General features: G+C 43.1%; 1 protein-coding gene across 4 annotated transcripts; it reads right to left on the bottom strand.

The window, feature by feature from the left end:
- Window positions 1-18112, bottom strand: PRPF18 (pre-mRNA processing factor 18). Of its 4 annotated transcripts, XM_068189527.1 has the most exons (12): window positions 17962-18050; window positions 14855-14910; window positions 14705-14782; window positions 14547-14573; window positions 11683-11787; window positions 10324-10437; window positions 8410-8556; window positions 6649-6717; window positions 5792-5932; window positions 5259-5330; window positions 2928-3083; window positions 1-625 (listed from the first exon to the last, which is right to left on the bottom strand). In XM_068189527.1, the coding sequence occupies exons 5-12, from the start codon at window positions 11701-11703 to the stop codon at window positions 545-547; spliced, it is 801 nt and encodes a 266-aa protein (XP_068045628.1). In that variant the 5' UTR covers window positions 11704-11787; window positions 14547-14573; window positions 14705-14782; window positions 14855-14910; window positions 17962-18050; the 3' UTR covers window positions 1-544. The 4 variants fall into 4 exon arrangements, with proteins under 4 accessions (XP_068045628.1, XP_068045624.1, XP_068045627.1 ...); XM_068189523.1 differs by lacking the exon at window positions 14855-14910 and having other exon boundaries at window positions 17962-18112; XM_068189526.1 differs by lacking the exon at window positions 14547-14573 and having other exon boundaries at window positions 17962-18049.
- Window positions 18113-19510: the final 1398 nt, after the last annotated feature.

Raw genomic sequence — 19510 nt, 5'->3', positions numbered from 1 at the left:
GAAATATAGAAACCTTTTTTTTTATTCCTGATAAATACCACATGAAAGATTAGCCAATAAAGTCTTTATATTTACAGAAATAACCAAGATTCAGATTCAACTGCTTCCCTCTAATCATCTCCTCACATCAGTCTCCAATGCAAAAGCAGCCAAAAAAGTTCCACATGCTCCTTGCAGGGCTGAGATTCACCTAAAGCTCTAAAATATGGGAAACACTTCAATCTGCACAGTTCCCTGAATAACAAAGTGAAATAAAAACAGTTGTCATGAGAATTATCCCTTGGTCATTGTCTTGGTCTTCAACTCTTCAAAAGCCATCCCTCTGCTGCACATTGGATGTGTTCAGCAAAAAGCACAGATTTCAAAATAAACCTAAACAAATGGGGCTTGGAAAAAGGAAGCTGTAAAAAAAAACTCCTTTCTGCTTTTTTTTGCAAAGCCCACCCCAAGCTCTTGTGGGTGCTCAGGCTCAAAGTCTGCCTCTTCCATCCTCTCTGGGTACTGGAGACTGAAATGTGAGTCCCACCCTGGCCCCTGCAGAGCCTCACAGCGCGTTGTACTCCACACATTTGGATGGGTCTGTTGGGAAGTGCTTCTGGCAAATGGTCATGAGTCTCTTCAGCCCCTAGGAATTAACAAAACAAGGACAATTCTGTAATAAGGCTGCAGCTGTTGAACAAGCTTAATACAGTATTCTTAAGCTTAACAAGAAGAATTAAAAAGAAAAGGCTGCTATTTTGAGGTTGGGATTTTTATTTTGGTAGTTATTCTGTTTAAAGTTTGAGGTTCTCTTCAATATTAGAGGAGTTTGTGGCATAATCAAAAAGGCTACAGCTTCAATCCCACCTGGTAAGACTCACAGTGAAGGATCACAGCAATTCTTTAATCCCTCTTTATCACCAAGGGAGCAAATGAGATCATAATTAAAGATATTTTCAAGAAAGCTGAATATTAAAATTCATTCTAAAGAGCAAAAAGCAATTTCAAAACAAGCTGCAGAGCCAAGGCAAGAAACAAACTCTTCTCAGGAGAACCATGGACACAGGACATCACAGAGGGAAACTGAAGGAGAAAGGAGACAAGGAGAAAGAATGTGGACTTTTCAGTTCTTTCAAGCCATCAATTGCAAAAAACCAACATGACAGGAACCCTGTGATTATTTTCTTTCAAGTCACACAGAAAAGTCCAACAAAGAAGAAAGCCAACTGCTGTGGTGGAAGTGTCATTTAGCAGTGACACTGTACTCCAAGATGGCAGAGTCATGTCCCTGTCATGAGACTCTCCTCATGGAAGGCAGCTCCTCACTCAGGGAAAAATGATTCAACAGGATGATGCTTTGGCCTTCCTAATGTAGGCAAGCATGGAAAGTCTGTCCCAGCACCATGACTCCTTGTTTGGGAAGTTCTCACTCCAGAGTGCTGTAATCAGGAACATGTTTGCTTCATGCAGCTGCTGGGAGCACAGGCAATAAATATCCAGTTTCAACCAGCTTGTCAAACAAGACCCAAATATCTAAAGCCAACACGAAGAACATACATGTTTAAAGCCAACTTTGTCTTGGTGCTGCAGTGAGTTGAGCAAAATAGAAGCAGAGATATGAAATTCCCAGTGGGAAGCTGAACTCAAGGATTTCCTTGGCCAACAAATGTAGCCCCAAAAGCAGAGAAGGGACAAACAGGGGAATTCACACACAACTTCCACAAGGTATATTATGCTAAGAGAGACCAAGCAACGCTCCAGAGCAGAGATCCTTCTGCTCCAGGAGTGGCAAACAGACAGAGAAAGCCAATTACTGAGCAGCCTGGTCTGGAAGGTTCCCCTGCAGAGGAGTAGATAGTCTTCTAAGGTCTCTTTCAATCCAAACCATTCTGTGATTCTATGAATTATTCATCATTATGACACGTGGATTAACATAGACCACAACAAAATTATTTCATTTAAAACTATTTCATCTATTAAATACTTCCAAGCATAACTAAAGCCTTTCTCTGAAGATGCCTAATCCACATTCCAATTTTCACCTTACAAAATAATTGGTCAAAATTAATTTGTTGTTGCTGTAAGTCTGGAGGTCCCTGTGACTTCGCAATTATATTTTTTCAGGTTATGCTATTAAAAATTAGAGTTGAAGAGAAACCAAAAGTTATACTCGCAGCCCAAATACAGAGAGACTCAGAGCAGAAGAGGAAGTTGCATTTTGCAAGCAATTTCCTTGCAGACATCTGCAGAAGCTGAAAAGCAACAGGAGTCCTGCTGCTGAAGAAGGAAGACATTTATAAACCTCGCCTGCCAGGAGCTCTGAGCTCCATGATGCTGCTCAGGAGGCTTCAGAGTTAACCCAGAAGGTTTTTTATCTCAGTGAACTGCAACTGGCAAGAGCCAAACAGGTTTAACAATACCAAGAGAGAAGGCTTGTTTCCGCAGACCTATACACCCACCGTGTTGAAAGGAGAGAGCAGAAAAACAGCACCACTACTATTTCCACAACCAGAAGTCCACATGAGTATGAAGATGCCCAGGAAGAACTAAGGCTGGAATTTTGAGCCCAGAATCCTGAATTTATTAATGAATGCATTTATCTAGTTGCAGAAATAGTCTGCACGACTGAATTTTACACTATTAAATTCTGTGCATGTTTAAAGCACAAGTTAAGCAGTGAGAGGCCTCAGGAGAATCAAGCCTGTCTTCACAGCTGCTTTGGTGTCCATGCAGGATCACAGCAGTTCAGAAAAACCCATCAGACTGTTCCTGGCCCAGCACTGAAAAGCCTTCAGGTCCAGGATGAGCTACTGTTAATGGGATGTTATGCTTGACACAAACTAAACCTGTCCACTTCTGGGACCCTTTTACCACATCACCTGACACCGATGTTGCTCAAAGATCCCCCTACACAAGCAGACCTGTCGGATTTCCAAAGCTGACATTACCTGTATGTACTTCCTTTGAGTTTCATCGTTGAGCACGTGGGCCACGTGCTTGGAGAAAATCTTCTCGCGGCCCGTCCGCGCGTGGATGCCGACCATGGTGACGCCGATGGGCCAGGGAGCGTTCCCAATGGCCATCTGCAGGTAGGCATCGTTGGCCTGGAGAGGGAAGGGCATCACTGAGCACCTCGGGAACTGCACCACGCAGAGCAGTTTAGCACTGCCAGGTGCAGTTAAAGCCCCATTCCGGTGTCTCTGATCTGGTGTCACTGCATGCTATTAACCAACTGCACAACGCACCTTCCCACGTGGAACTCTGAGGGAAGCAAGGACTAGGGACTTTCTTATGAAAAAAAAGAACTGGATAAGGCAGTCTGGTTACCTTGACCAAAACAAAGTTTCACTGGGATTATTTTCAACTCAACCATCTCTGGTTAAATATGGTTACATTTGTAACCATGCTTAAGGCCAGAGCAGTAGCAGCAGTAAATCAATCAGGAATTTCCTCATCAAGAGTGCAGATCCTGTTTTAAAGCTGTAACAGACAAAATTCCTGGGGAAAAACAGGGATAAAACTCGAAGGGAAGAATAATAGAAAGAAAGGCAGAAAGGAAGAGAAGTATAGAGTTTAAAAAAACCCAATATAACAACTGAGAACCAGCAAGTGACAGATACAATTACAGAAAATACCTGAAGGACGGGGAACAGGACATTTCTTCTCTATTAGAGAGCAGCTACAAAACTCACTGATAAAGAGTTCATTTATCACCTCCTATTCAGAAACTGGACAATAAGAAGCAGCAATCATGACCAGTGGGTGCAGATTCTTTCCAGCTAGCACTGAACAAACTGGGAGGTGAAAAATGAACAAGGCAGGGGTAGCAGACAGACCTAAAAGCAAACCTGAAGAGAGGACAGAGCTTAGTCATCCCCTGCATGAGGCAGAATCTGAACAGTCTTAGTCAAATACCTACTTGCTGACTTTTTAAATATACTTTTGTGATTAAACAGTATGTGAACATGCAATTAAAGACCCTTGCAGGAGTGTCACAACAGGGTTAATTAAGGCTGAGTGGACAACTTGCATTCTGGCACTTGCCTGCTGCCAACACATTGATTTCAAAATTAAAATCTTCCAAGCTTTTCAACTAACAAAGCAGCAAGAATTTGTGGCTGACAGTATTCACTAGGGTGCACAAAGTAAGCAGCAGGCAAAAAGAGACAGAAGACAAGAGTAGGCAAAAAGAAACAAGTCTCTTAGAAAGTAAAATTGAAAAGGATGTGAGTATTTGTAAAAGCATTAGCCTAATGAAAAAAAAAAGCAAAACCAAAACAACAAAACATCCAAATGTGTACTCAAGTCATCCAAAATCTCTGTGAGATTTACTTAAAGGCAAGCACCTCCAGGAGAGAGAAGCACTGCTGATTAACCCAGAGATTCACCACATTCCTGCATGCTCATTAGTTTGAGAGGTATTGGAAAGGGAATTTCCACATAATGATGACAACCAAGAGAAAAAAAAATGCTTCAAAATAAAATCCCACTATCCTACATCCCACTGCTCAGTTCTGCTTCCAAATGATTTGGATTAAATTTGCCTCAGGCCATACAAAGTTTTTTTCAGTATCAAAAGCAGGTTAGCTTGCTTATTTGACAAATTATGCCAAATCCTCACAAGAATAGTATGAAATACTAGAAATGTGGAGGCAAAAGACAGCTCAGTTTCCTCTGCATATAAAGCTGCTTCAGCAAATGCTATTGGTATTTCAATTTCAATTCTGAAGGCAGCTACAAATAAAACCTAATATTGCCTTTGATCTTGTGTCCCAAAGTACTTCTGCCTCCTGGAGTGAGCAGACTTCATCCAAAAAATCTTCTCATTAACTTACCTCAACCTTACCAGGCCACTTAATGTGAGTGTAGACAAAGAAAGGGACAGTGCCTCATATTCAATAACTCAGTTTGCCTCAATTAATTCCTAATTAATTAATCATCAACACCCTATTACTATTCAATACCTTCATTTAACCTTAGAACATCAGGTTTCCCCTTGAGGGATGCCTCTGCAACTTAATATACCCATCTCTAAGAAAAATTTTCTTAGTGTTTACAAAGCCGTGCAGTTTCATGAACCTCAAAAGATCTTCTGTCAGGCTGGGGATCAAACACTACTTAGAGCTTAACATCACAGCCATTTTTCATTTTGTTGGGATAGATGTCGTATTTTCAGCTATACATCTTCAAAATGAAAAAAAAATATGGGGATGCTGAAGTAATAAACTCAATCTTTTACAACCAGACAGCGTGAACATGACGGAAAAGCACAAACGTACCTTCACGTATTCTCTTTGCAACATAAACTTAATAATATCTGTTATTGATTCTTTGATGTCTGCAGGAAGTGTCTACAGGAGAGAGGGGAAAGAAAAAAAAAAGACATTTACTTCAGAACAGCACCTCAGGAGAATCATCTTACTCAGCATTTATGCAAAGTTTAGCAACTACTCTTGCTTGAGGAGTTTCACAAAGGAAAACATGTTAAATATTCAGATGAAGGATCTGAAGAGCAGAGGTTAAGCGGTTACACCTGGTAGCTGATGGCAAAGTGCAAAATGCAACCCCAATTTTCTGTCATGTTTGCAACCCAGGGAGCAGGTGCTGCTTCAAACAGCTGGAAAAGCAGTGGGTGGGCAGATCTCACTGACTGAGATGAAGTCAGAACTGGGTGTCAGGAGCTCTAGGTACAGAAACTGTCACCAACTCATTCATGCCCTCTCCTTCAGTGAGGCTAACACAGCCCTGGAAAGGGCCCTGATGCTGGGTACTTGGAAAGCAAAGGCTGAAGTGGCATTTAGAGGTGATTTACCCTCTTGCGGAGCTTCCTGAAGAGCGGCCGCAGGTAGGACTCGGTCTGTTTCTGAGTGGCGCTGTTCAGCTTCCCCTGCACGCCCCGTTTCACGTAGTCCTCTCTGGCATTCAGCTCCTTGGCCCAAACCCCCAGGAGGAACTGCAGGGAGCAAGCACATCTGGGTCATGGTGCCATCTAGTGACAGAACAGAGGGCTAAGCAAGCAAGGCGAAGTGAGTTTTTTGGAGAAATCTGAGTTAAGGTAAAACCTTTTTCAGAAGGATAGGCAAGGAGGGACAGGAACAACTCTCTTATTTAAATGTACACACACAAATGAAAGCTTCAACTCTTGCTGTGCCTTTGATTAACACAACAGTTACACAGGCAGTGGCCGACTGGGCTGAGAGGCAACACAGGTTTCTTGCCAGGGAACATGGAAACAATTTCCTGCCATCCACTTGAACCTGTGGACTTCCTTTAAAACTCTCTCATTTCACTAACAGTATTAGGTGACATTCCAATTCAGCTTGCACTGCTCCAAGGAAACTCCTCCAAAGGTTTTGATGCCACAATACCACAGAGAGGTAACTACAAACAACTGCCTCAAATATCACACAAAAATCAAAACTGTATTTATTTTGTCTGGAAAAGCAGGACCAGATTTTGAAGAACGCTGCTCTCCCAAGAGCTCTGGCACAAGTCACTGTTTTGACTAACAAAGGCTGTGGAGTGCCAAGCATTTCAAAAAACCCAGATCTTGCACATAACATGTGAGATTTTCCTCACAAGCAGCTGAAACCTTCCCTTCTATTCTTGAAATGTATCTACATGGCAGTAATAACATGACACAACTGCACAATAATTAGAGTTTGTTACCTTCAAGAACTTTGTTATGATGTCCATATCATAGTGATCATCACCCCGTCCTAAGGATTCTCCCAAAGCCTGGGGGGAAAAAAAGGGCCATTATTTCTACTTTGTCTAGTCTGCCAGCACCACCACAGCAGAGCCTGATTCACTGCACCACGAACTGCAATGAACTCCACAAGAAATCCCAAACACTGGTCATGAAACAGCTACAAATGCTACCGAAATTCATTAATCTATTACAAACATTTACATCACAATGGCAATATGATTATTTCTGAAAAGTCAATGCGACAATAATTCTTCAGTCATTAACTACTAAATTATTGGCATAATTAGCAGCTGTCTGACAGCACTGTATTAAGGGGAACTGTTGGCGCACTGGATTTTCTGAGATCCCCAAAGCCACAAATTAACCTAATTATTTTGTTATGCTATTTCAATTCTCTGATGTACTGGGGCTTATTATCATTTAATTGCTACTATGAATTTGAGGGAACAAAGTTTTTAAAAAAGCCTCCAAACCAAGCAACAAACACTAAAAAAAGCCCAGCTGTATGCTCCAATACTCCACCATCCTGCCAAAACCTCAAAACTGTAAATACTAACAGCAAGTTTTATAAACATTTTCCAGTAGGTATAGATCAATGTTTAATCCATTTCCATTGCCCTCATGTTTCCAAAGTGAGTTTTATTTTAAAACATCTCCTAGATTTGGAGTCAAATTCAACACAAGCCTTTATGCTCAAGGCAATGCAGCTAAAGTAATATAAAATTAAGACATGGTGTTTACAAACTTTTTCAAAAAAGATTGCTTGCATGGCTCAAACTAAGCCTGCCCTACTACCACAGAAAGGGGTTATTTTGAGAGCTAACAGATCAATAAAATGTAGCTCCAATACAACTGCTGCTATCCACTCTGGTACTGCAGTTATTTTAAACCAGAACCCCTGGCAGCATAACAAAAAACCCAGACTATTTCTTAATAATAATGTATTCACTTCAGCTTTCGGTTATAAATCGTATTATTTCTTAAACACGTTTTTGGAAGGATGTTATGAAGATTAACTCCTCCAAAGAGTTTTGAAGATTAAGGGTAAAAGTCTTCAGCTCAAGTTAATGTGCTTTTCAAAATATTATCCTGAAATACCAGGTGCTGGATGCATTTCCTGGCACTCACTCTCCACTCACTCACACAAACACCACAGGATTCTTTCAGAACAGAGCAGCCATTTGCACTCAAGGTTCTGGGACACATTATCTCTGCACTTATATTTCTTGTGGTGTGCCTACTTCTGATGCTCACTTTTTTTTGTCCTAGATGTTTTCATATCAAACGTTCTTTCTGTGTGTCCATTTTTCAGAGTCCTTCTTCCATGTATAGGGAAAATTAATTGGTACTGACCTTATTACCCTCTCAAATATTCATTGGAAAGGCCTTGGCATTTATGACCAGGTAATGTATTGGAATTAAATTCCCTACTTCTGAAATCTCAGAGAGTGAATCTTTACTGTATCACTGTCTTTGCAGGCAACACCTGTCCCCTTTGGGATGAAGTGTTGTAAAGAAAGACTACTTGAGTTTCCCCTTGTCTCTTGTAGGCACCTACAGTGCAACTCCAGGCTTGGAAACCTAAATTTTCTCCTTAAGAATACTTCAAAATGTCTAAGTCAGCTGTTGAAAAGAAGACAACTTTGCCTAAACAATCCTGAAGCTTTCTCACAGCAACATGCTATATCTAACATCCTTAATCACGACCTATCCCATACTTCTAGCTCTTCAATAGTAGTGTTCTCCTCATGGACTTTCAGGTCATTCTGGGAGTCATCATCTCCTGCTTCTTGGCCACCCACAATTTCATTCAGATACTGCTGATCAATCTTATCCAAAGCAGCCTTCAGGTCATTTCTCAGGCCCTAGAAAACAGGGAAAAAAAAGACTAGTTTATAAAAAACCCTCAAGTAAATAAAAGCAGTTCAGTACTGTCACTGTGAGCATCTATCTTCTGTTTAAGGTGCAAATTCTGTAAAAACACACATAAGGGTTTAGTGTTGTTTGAATTTAACTGAACTCCAATAACAGTTTCTGCTTCAGCACTTAACAAAAAGCAGGTGCATGAACTTCTGAAGCACTCATATCTATGAAAAATACTTTTTACAGTATCTTCACCAAAAAAAAAGCCTGGAGGATGGAATCAGCCCCTAGGACTTTCTTCAAGTCATTTTCTCCAAGCAATGCACTGAACCACTGCAAAAAAAAAAATTAAAACCAGACCATAATCATCAGCAGCTCTACAAGTCTTCACATCTGCCCTGAAAAAAACTGTAAATAAGTCTAACTCCTTCAGTGCCAGACATAAAACAATAACATTGCTTCCTTTTATTACAAATTACTTAAACATAGCAGAATGTTTTATTATAGACTCACTGCTTAAAACCCTCAACTTTAGAAGAGGTGACTAAAAAAACCAAAATCAGTTTAAAACCATTATATATAAAGTTAAAAGTTTCTTTCAAATAGAACACAAAATTCGCCTAAACCACAGCTGAAGGATTTGCCTTCTCATCTTGAGACATAAAATATATAGCTCTATAAAGGAGTATGACATTTCTTACCCTCAGATAAATTCAGCCACTCCACAGGGAATGGATATGCACAGTTACTTCCCCTCTTCCATCATCATACTCAGCTGTCTGGAGCATTTCTATTAATCATTTAGTTACACTAAAAATGTCTGAACCACAAGGCTGACTGACTAAGCAACATACAGAATCCCCCTAGACAGCAACAGGAGTGACTGAAACATGTAACAAAAATCCAGCACAACCCTATTTATGGGCTCTCTATTTCCTAATCCTGCTCCTGTGATCGATGTCGCTGGAGGGGAAGCTTTCATTAGCAGAGCTTCTATTTCTAGATGTGTTTAAGACTTGGAAAGGAAAAAGCTTCCCTTTTATGGACAGCCCCAGGAAAGACATTTAAAACAATTCAGTTTGCCACAAATTAGGGAAGAAAATGCAAATTGTCACTCTGTTAGTACGGCTGTAAATTTGGTTAACAGTGAATGCAAAACAAACCCCAACCATATCTCCTCACTTAACTGATCATTCCTTAAGACAAGATGAATAAATTAATTAGATCTACAGGTCAGCTTTTGAGTTGATGGCTACTTTAAAGGGAAGGGGGGGAAATGATACTTCCATAACAAATTATAGCTCTGGAATCCAGGGATTTGAAAAATCATTTATATTCCAGAGAGAAAGTATGCAGTTCTGCTCTTAGTTAGCTGTGCCTTCTCAGGGGTGCACATAATCACAATACAGGATTATTGTAACAGTAAATGACTGTTCTCTGCTCATTAAAAAAGCAGGGGCAGAACAAGCCGGGGTATTAATGCCACCTGAAGGTCCCTTTTCCAAGTGACAAGGGCCTGGTAGGTTTCTAGGGCAGAACTATGTAACCTAACTGTAACTGTGCACAAAACTCTGATATTTAACATAGTTTCTCAGCAAAAAAAAAAAAAAAAGAAAAAAAAAAAAAGAGAAAAGAGCCCATATTCTCTTTGCTGTCTATTACTCCCTCCTCCTGAAAATTAACAGTTACTGAAAATGATTTTCAGTAACTTTTCTAGGGTTACTTATTCATTACCCCACCACAAAGAAGTAACTAAGAGCCAGGCTTACCTTGTTCACTTCAGGTGCAAGAATTTCTATCTTCCTCAGACGCTGAAATGCATCATAATCTGTCTCTCCAAACAGCCTGATGGGCTCACCCCTCTCTCGTAACCTCCTGATAACCTGAAAAGAATCAAAGCACTCCCTGACGCATAAAGGAAGCAAAATAAAATCCAGAATGACAGATTTATTTACTTTGCTTAGAATAACAAGCTGAGCTGGACTGGAGAGGAAATGGCAATATTTTAAGCAGTAGAAAAATGTTCCAAACACTTTACAATCTAAATATAAAATTCCCACGGTATTTCAGTGAAAGGTCATTCCAAATATTACCGATCCAAATTCTGCATAAAATCCCAGGCTGTTTGATACAGCCAAACGTCTTCCTCCTCTGAGTTGTTCAAACAAATACACAAAAATCATCCCTCTGTCAGAGCTCAAAGACCATTCTCAAAATCACAAAGGAACTTGACAATAATCTCACTCACCTATTTGTCTTGGCAATAAAAATACGAACTGGGCTGCAGGTTGTCCCAGAACAGCTATGATGATCTGCTGAAAATCCCCATCACTAAGCATTTGGGAAATATGAAGTCCCAAAATCTAATGGGATAGTTACTTTAAAAGTAGATATAGCAGACATGAAAAAGCCTCCCTCAACTTGATTCAAACCTCAAACCAAACACAAAACCAACAGCCCCCATTACAAGTCCTGTAAAAACCTGAATATCCTGACAAATTAAGGGGAGGTGTGACATGCTTGGATGACCTCAGCTGTGAATTTCAGTATCTCCAAGATTAGAGTGCATTCTGTACTTCTGAACTTCCTGCTTCTGCTTTGGGGTGTGGATCTGTTTGTGAACTTAAATCCACATAGGCATATTTATCCTTAGAAAAAGCAAAGAACATCCCAGCTGCTCTAGCTTTAGGACTGTTTCCTCTAGACGCTAACGTGAACTTCCAAAACTTGGTTTCTAAATTTGTGCTCAGACCAACAAGTTACAAAGAAAAGAAGCTCGGGGAAAAATGAATCTCGGAAAAAGTCAGCATGCCATCTTCAGTGCTATCCAAGAATAATGCTGATATTCAGGGTATCTCTCTGAAAGAGCTGTAAAATGTTATAAAACACCTGTGTAAATCCATGTAACAGAGAGGTTGTACCCATCTCTACGTCCCTATGCATTCAATTGGACAGCAGAGCCCTGATAAGCAAAGATGATCATTAACTGCTGACTGGAAAAAAGGAAGCTTATTATTAAATAGAACTGCCATAAAAAGTACAGTTCACTGGATGAAACAGCCCTAACAAGAAATTCCACGTGTGTTTGCTGTAAACTCAAGGAGTTGGTTTATGGTTTTTGACTGTACCTCCTGTCTGGAAAGAGTCATTGGTAACTTTTCCTCTGCCAGTTCGAGTTCCAGCACTGGATTTGATGTAGCCAGTGGTTTCTCCTCCTCTTCCTGCTGCTGTGCCTACATTCAACAGGCAAAGTTACTCATGTGCAATGGAAACAAGCCCACATATTGATGAGAAAGGATGGCAAGATACAGAACTCTGGAACACAGACTTTAGTATGACAATATAAACCTTTAGTTTCATAGTTTTATGGTCCATAATTGCATCTCACAAAACAATAAAAGTTCTTGATAGCATCAGTAATTAACTTCTGCAGGTTGCAGGAAGCACTCTTTCCAGCAAACAGAAAGGACAATTGCTGAAGTTTGGCTGTCACTTTAGCAGACAGATGCCAGCACTGGTGCCAAAAATAGCAAATCCACCCTCTGCCTGTTGATTCCCGCCCCTGTTCCATCCATCCTACTCATGCAAGACCATTTGCATCAATGTGTGACGAACCAGAAGGGGGAAATTATTCAAACAGAAAATACTCTGACAAACACAAACACTGGTACTGTTCCCAGCCTGCTTCACTTCCTCATCCAGCTCCCCAGGACCAGCACATGCACAGAGAGAAGGAAAGGAAGGAAAAACCCAGAGCAGGGTGAGAGTGGAGCTGCTTCTTTCAGGGTCAGTTACAGTTTTATTACCTGCAGCTTCAGCAAGCTGAGCACAGCTAGCAGTGATCCACAGTTTCTGTTGGGTTTTGAGAGGTAAGGCACCTCTCCAACCTTGTTTTAGGTATTGCACCTCACCTCTCTAACAACCTTGCCAGTTTCTTACAGGGAAAAAAAAAAAAAGCCAACCAAAAAAAGACACAGCTCCTCATAGGAACAGGGCATCTTTAGAACTCCTCTTAGTCTAAAAGAAGGTTCCTGAATCAAAGAGAGCATCCTTTCTTCATTATTCAGTATTTTAATAATGTAAAACAACTCTTTGATCAAAGTAACTTTGAGACAGCAGCCATGTAACTACAGCTCCCTGTATAAGCTCAAATTCAACACTTCTGACAGCAGGACCAGACTGTTGGTGGTAATATTCCTATAATAAGGAAACCTCTTCAGTGCTCATTTATATCTTGTTTATTCTTCATTTATTTCCTTTCTGTTCTTGCTAAAAGGGAAACAATCCAATGAATGCTAGAGCAGGCTGCAGCATCTGTGCATGGGCAGCCTGTATTTGGGTTGATCAATCTGAGGAAGGTACTGGACAGAATTTTTTTATTTTATTTTATTTTTAATAGGCTTTTTATTTTTTCAGGACACAGTGCCAGCCTTGCTCAGGTGTCAGTGTGATTCCATGTGACTGGCAGGATTCACCCCTGGGGCTTCAGCTACAAGATTCAGCAATTTCAGATGTACAAATCTACATTCAATGCTGTATTAGCAAACACAGAAAAAAATCAATCCTACAAGTACAGATGTTTGGAATGAACAAGGGAAAGACAATTAAATCAATGTTTAACACATATAGGGAGGGGAAAAATAAAATTTCCATCAATGCAGGGAAGGAGGAATTGACAGGGGACAGAAAATATGGAAGCATGGTGTAAATTTTTTTTTTTTTTACTATATTCCCAGAGCAGAAAGATACAAACAAATTTTAACTTACAAACATTCTTGAAATCAAAAAGAGATAGCAGAACTGGAAGAAAATATTTTATCCATTCTGTCAGCTGGACTCCAAGTTATACGCAGTATCTTTACCACTGTTACTTTTGTTTCAGTGCTTTCTTCAAGCAAGTGAAATTATTCCAACTTATTAAGTCTAAGCAAAGCAAAAAAGCACCTGCATTTAAAAGGAAATCAGTCTGTGTTCCATGTCTCATTATCAGAGTAAAGAACCAATGCAGAAAACTGGGAGGCTCTAAAAAGACACTAGATTTAACAAAGTAACTTATTTTAAAACCATTGTCAGGGTTGCATTTCACACCTGTGCAGCAGCACAGGTAACTCCACTTCAACCACATGAGGCTCTGAAGAATTCAAGCTAATGCTCAAAAGGCATCAGGCAGCCATTTGCACTTGGAAGAGCAGCTGGATTCACAGAGCTTTCCCATGACTTTATGCTGCGCGTTCCGAGAATCATTTTGGCATTGATGTTCAAATAGGCACAAACAGATCAAGGTTTCAGAATAAGTCACTAACTGGGTAAAGGTCACTTGAAAACAAAGCTCCTATTTGTGCCCTCTAACAGCAAACAAGATTATGAAACTGTCTTCCCCAGGGAATGCATCCCCCCTCCCAGACACCCCGTCAGGCAGGCAGGCAGGCACACACACACTTGTAAAAGACAACATTCTTTCCATTTCGGTAAACTCTTGCCCTGACACCATTACAAGGCAGATAAAGCCTTCCAGATCACCCATTTGTTGCAAAATGCACCCAAGGTTACCAATTGTTTCTAATATTTTGCCAGCAAGAACATAAATGCTGTTGTTGCACAGCTTCAGTGCTGGGTGTTTAATGGCCAAAACCCAAATCCAAATTTAGGAGAGTTGGCAGATCTTTTTAATGCACACCCACACTATACTGATTTCTCTTGGACATTTTGACAATGAAGATCAGATAAAGTTATCCAAATGTATCCATTTTTCTCAGTAAGGGGAGGAAGGTGGCTATATCAGATCCAGTATTCATGCCTAACAGCACAATTTAATAGGAAAGGAAAACAAGCTTTGATCCCGAGCCACTTCATGCTTTCCACAAATAAAAACAATCAAACAAAAGGAAAAAAAAAAACAAAATAAACAAAAGCCAAACCATAACACAAACTTAAGTAGCTGTATGTCATGCATATCTTTTCCTGCATTGAAAATGGTTTTGGAAAGTCATACCTCTCCAGGTGGCTTCTCATTTACAGGCTAATGTATAACATTAACAGATTGAACAAAGAACAACAATTATCATTAACAACATTGATACTGTTGATTAAAAAAAAAAAAAGCAGACTTCAAAATAAACACACCAAGTCGTGGAAGAACAATTTCCATACCTTGTAGCCACATCTCTGGAAGTAGGCCTCCTCCTCCTTTTTAGCTAATTCACTGCGTTTGAAATACTTCTTACTTCCCTAAAAGAGAGGAGAGCTGTTACCAGTTCACACTTTTACATGGTTGAGCAAAAATGGCCCAAACTTTCTTACTTGGCTTGGTGAATTCAGCTACATCCTTTCCCAGAGATGCCTAGTTGGAAGCACCTCTGAAATCAGCAATACAGAGTTACTTTGCAGGACATATATATATATATAAAAGCAGAATTAAAAGTACAATGTGCTTGCCAGCACTTTAGAAAGCCCAAGTTTTTTGCCATGTAAGGCCTTGGTGTTCTGTGGTGTAAAGCTTCACTTCAGACGTGCACAACCAGGCCCAGGCTGTTTAGATAAACCATACTAAACACATCATTTGACATGAAATCAAGGGGGTGGGAGAGATCACCTTTATATGCAGTATTTTATAAGCTTGCTTGGAGGAGCTTTGTAAAAATGTGCCTGAAAAGACATTCCAGACACACACAACAGCTGGAAAATGTGGCCACCCCAAAGCATTTTCCTTGATTAGTACAAACTGCAACTTCTTCCTTCATGCTTTGCCTGACCTACAACAGCCTCTGACTGCAGCTCCCTCCTTCAGCCTCTGATGCCAAAAATCAAAATCAGACACCCCTGAAAGGGGCTCTGCTGTACTGTGGGGTTTTTAGGCACACACACCCTACCTGGGTATGGGGTTTTAGACACACACCCTGCCCGGGTATGGGGTTTTAGGCACACACACATTGCTCACACCCTGCCCGGGTATGGGGTTTTAGACACACACACTGTCCGGGTATGGGGTTTTAGACACACACCCTGCCCGGGTATGGGGTTTTAGACACACACACTATCCGGGTATGGGGTTTTAGACACACACACTGTCCGGGTATGGGGTTTTAGACACACACCCTGCCCGGGTATGGGGTTTTAGACACACACACTGTCCGGGTATGGGGTTTTAGACACACACCATGCCCGGGTATGGGGTTTTAGGCACACACACTGTCCGGGTATGGGGTTTTAAGACACACACACTGTCCGGGTATGGGGTTTTAGGCACACACACTATCCGGGTATGGGGTTTTAGACACACACATTGTCCGGGTATGGGGTTTTAGGCACACACACTGTCCGGGTATGGGGTTTTAGACACACACCCTGCCCGGGTATGGGGTTTTAGACACACACACTGTCCGGGTATGGGGTTTTTAGGCACACACCCTGCCCGGGTATGGGGTTTTAGACACACATCCTGCCCGGGTATGGGGTTTTAGACACACACCCTGCCCGGGTATGGGGTTTTTAGGCACACACCCTGCCCGGGTATGGGGTTTTAGGCACACACACATTGCTCACACCCTGCCCGGGTATGGGGTTTTAGACACACACACTGTCCGGGTATGGGGTTTTAGACACACATCCTGCCCAGGTATGGGGTTTTAGACACACACACTGTCCAGGTATGGGGTTTTAGACACACACACTGTCTGGGTATGGGGTTTTAGGCACACATCCTGCCCAGGTATGGGGTTTTAGACACACACCCTGCCCGGGTATGGGGTTTTAGGCACACACCCTGTCCGGGTATGGGGTTTTAGACACACACCCTGCCCGGGTATGGGGTTTTAGGCACACACCCTGCCCGGGTATGGGGTTTTAGACACACACACTGTCCGGGTATGGGGTTTTAGGCACACACACTGTCTGGGTATGGGGTTTTAGACACACACCCTGCCCGGGTATGGGGTTTTAGACACACACCCTGTCCGGGTATGGGGTTTTAGGCACACACACTGTCCGGGTATGGGGTTTTAGGCACACACCATGCCCGGGTATGGGGTTTTAGACACACACACTGTCCGGGTATGGGGTTTTAGACACACACCCTGTCCGGGTATGGGGTTTTAGGCACACACACTGTCCGGGTATGGGGTTTTAGACACACATCCTGCCCGGGTATGGGGCTTTAGGCACACACCCTGTCCGGGTATGGGGTTTTAGACACACATCCTACCCAGGTATGGGGTTTTAGACACACACCCTGCCCGGGTATGGGGTTTTAGGCACACACCCTGTCCGGGTATGGGGTTTTAGACACACACCCTGCCCGGGTATGGGGTTTTAGGCACACACCCTGCCCGGGTATGGGGTTTTAGACACACACACTGTCCGGGTATGGGGTTTTAGGCACACACACTGTCTGGGTATGGGGTTTTAGACACACACCCTGCCCGGGTATGGGGTTTTAGACACACACCCTGTCCGGGTATGGGGTTTTAGGCACACACACTATCCGGGTATGGGGTTTTAGACACACACACTGTCCGGGTATGGGGTTTTAGACACACACCCTGTCCGGGTATGGGGTTTTAGGCACACACACTGTCCGGGTATGGGGTTTTAGACACACACCATGCCCGGGTATGGGGTTTTAGACACACACACTATCCGGGTATGGGGTTTTTAGGCACACACACCCTGCCTGGGTATGGGGTTTTAGACACACACCCTGCCCGGGTATGGGGTTTTAGACACACACACATCGCTCGCACCCTGCCCGGGTATGGGGCTTTAGACACACACCCTGCCCGGGTATGGGGCTTTAGGCACACACACTGTCCGGGTATGGGGTTTTAGGCACACACACTGTCCGGGTATGGGGTTTTAGGCACACACCCTGCCCGGGTATGGGGTTTTAGACACACACACACTGCTCGCACCCTACTCGGGCATGGGGTTTTTAGACACACACACTGCACGGGTATGGGGTTTTAGACACACACACTGTCCGGGTATGGGGTTTTAGACACACACACTGTCCGGGTATGGGTTTTTAGACACACATCCTGCCCGGGTATGGGGTTTTAGGCACACACCATGCCCGGGTATGGGGTTTTAGACACACACCCTGCCCGGGTATGGGGTTTTAGGCACACACACTGTCCGGGTATGGGGTTTTAGACACACACACACTGCTCAGACCGTGCCCGGGTATAAACCAAACCAGCCCCAAAAGCCCACGGAACACAGCGAGGCTGAAGCCAGGCCGCATCTGCGCCCCCAGGCTCCTCCCGGCTCCAGCCCGATCCCATCCTGGCTCATCCCGGCTTTGGAAAACCCGGCCCTGGGCCTCTCCGCGCCCCCTTCCCCGGCCCATCCCGGGCCGCTCCCCCGCCGCCCTCCCCCGGGCAGCTCCTGGTGTCCATGCCGGCCGCCCTCACCCCCAGCAGCTCCTTCTCCTCCAGCTGCTGGCGCTTCCTGCTGATCTCCCGCTTCAGGATGTCCATGGCGGCCTCGGGAAGTGCGGCAGGAAAACAACGCCGTCACTGCCGGGGAGGCCGCGCCGCCGCGCGGCGCCCCCTGGTGGCTGGGAGGAGCGGCCTGGGAGCGGCGTGCCCGTCCCCTCTCCCGAGTGACAAGTGACACACCCGAGATGGCCCCGGGCTGGGCCAGGAGACGCCGCCGTCGGACACTGGGAACAACTGCTTCAGGACCTGTGTACTGTCATACTGTTGTTGGAAGCAGATTATTTAAAGTGATGCACAGACGGTGTAATGACAGTAATTATGAGACAGAGCCAAAATATAGCTGCTTTGTATCAAGGAATGTTGTAAAAGAGGTGGAATGTGATTTTTACAGGGGTCTTTCCCTGTTTTAGTACAGCTGGTTTTACAAAAGGGTGCTTGACAGGTTCTTTAAAGAGAGTCTGCGTGCAATTTATTCAGCTGTCTTCTCTGTTTAGCTTGAAAAATCTTTGGGGAAAAGTCTCTCTGACTGTGTTTGTACAGTGCCTCATGCGATGGGCCTTGGTTGCAGATGACAGCTAATATCAGATAAATCATGGCCTCAGGAAAAAATTCTTCCCCAAAAGGGCTGTCAAGCACTGGGACAGGCTGTCCAGGGAAGTGGTGGAGTCACCATCCCGGGAGATCTTGAAAAGATGTGTAGATGTGAGACATGGAGATGTGGTTCTTGGTGGACTTAGCAGGGTTAATGGTTAGATTTGATGCTTTTAGAGGGCTTTTCCAAGCTAAATGATTTAATGAGGCTGGTTACTGCCCAGCCACACAGGGTGCAAATGCCATGTAGGAAGGTGGGATGCCTGTGATATCTGGTATCTGCTTCCTTCAGGCCTTGAGTCCTGAGGCAGCTGGTAGGGACTGAGCTCCTCAGTGTGCACATCCCAGAGCTAAATGCTTTTGTCATCAGCCACTCAGCATTTGTGACACAGGTACTATCATCAAGAAATCTCGTTTTCCTTATTTACCTGATTTTCTCCAGCTATTTCCAGCTTGTGGCTTGTAAAGCCCAGAGGGTCCAGAAAATGCTTTGAAGAATGAGTAAGAACTCTCAGACATTTTTTCACCTTTAGGTCCTCACAGATTTCTTCCTTGTCTTTTCCCATTGTAAGCTCCGTTGTTTCAGTAGCTGTTTTGGAGAGTCGTAACCACAACTGGCTTTTCACCCACTTTGGATAACCTGAGCCATGTGTCAAGACTCTTCCTTGTAGAAAATGGTACAGTGGTTTTACAGGGGTTGTTTAACCCCAGGCTGGAGGGTTTTGGATTTAGAAGTCATGCACTGCTTTACCTCAGGCTTGAATGCAATTGCTTTGCAATGAGGAAACAGGAACAGCCCTCCTACGCTTCTCCTAGCTCTCTAAAAGGAAATTATATCACATTTGATGGTGATAGCATCCAAGAATGTCTCTGTGTGAGTCCTGGGGGAATGTGCCCACATTTGGGTAGGGACACGAGTGGGGAGGCTGTA

This window comes from Anomalospiza imberbis, chromosome 5 (assembly GCF_031753505.1).
Source record: "Anomalospiza imberbis isolate Cuckoo-Finch-1a 21T00152 chromosome 5, ASM3175350v1, whole genome shotgun sequence".
NCBI classification, from domain to species: domain Eukaryota; kingdom Metazoa; phylum Chordata; class Aves; order Passeriformes; family Viduidae; genus Anomalospiza; species Anomalospiza imberbis.
Note: the sequence above shows the minus strand (reverse complement) of the source record. Positions and strands in the feature narration are given on the sequence as shown.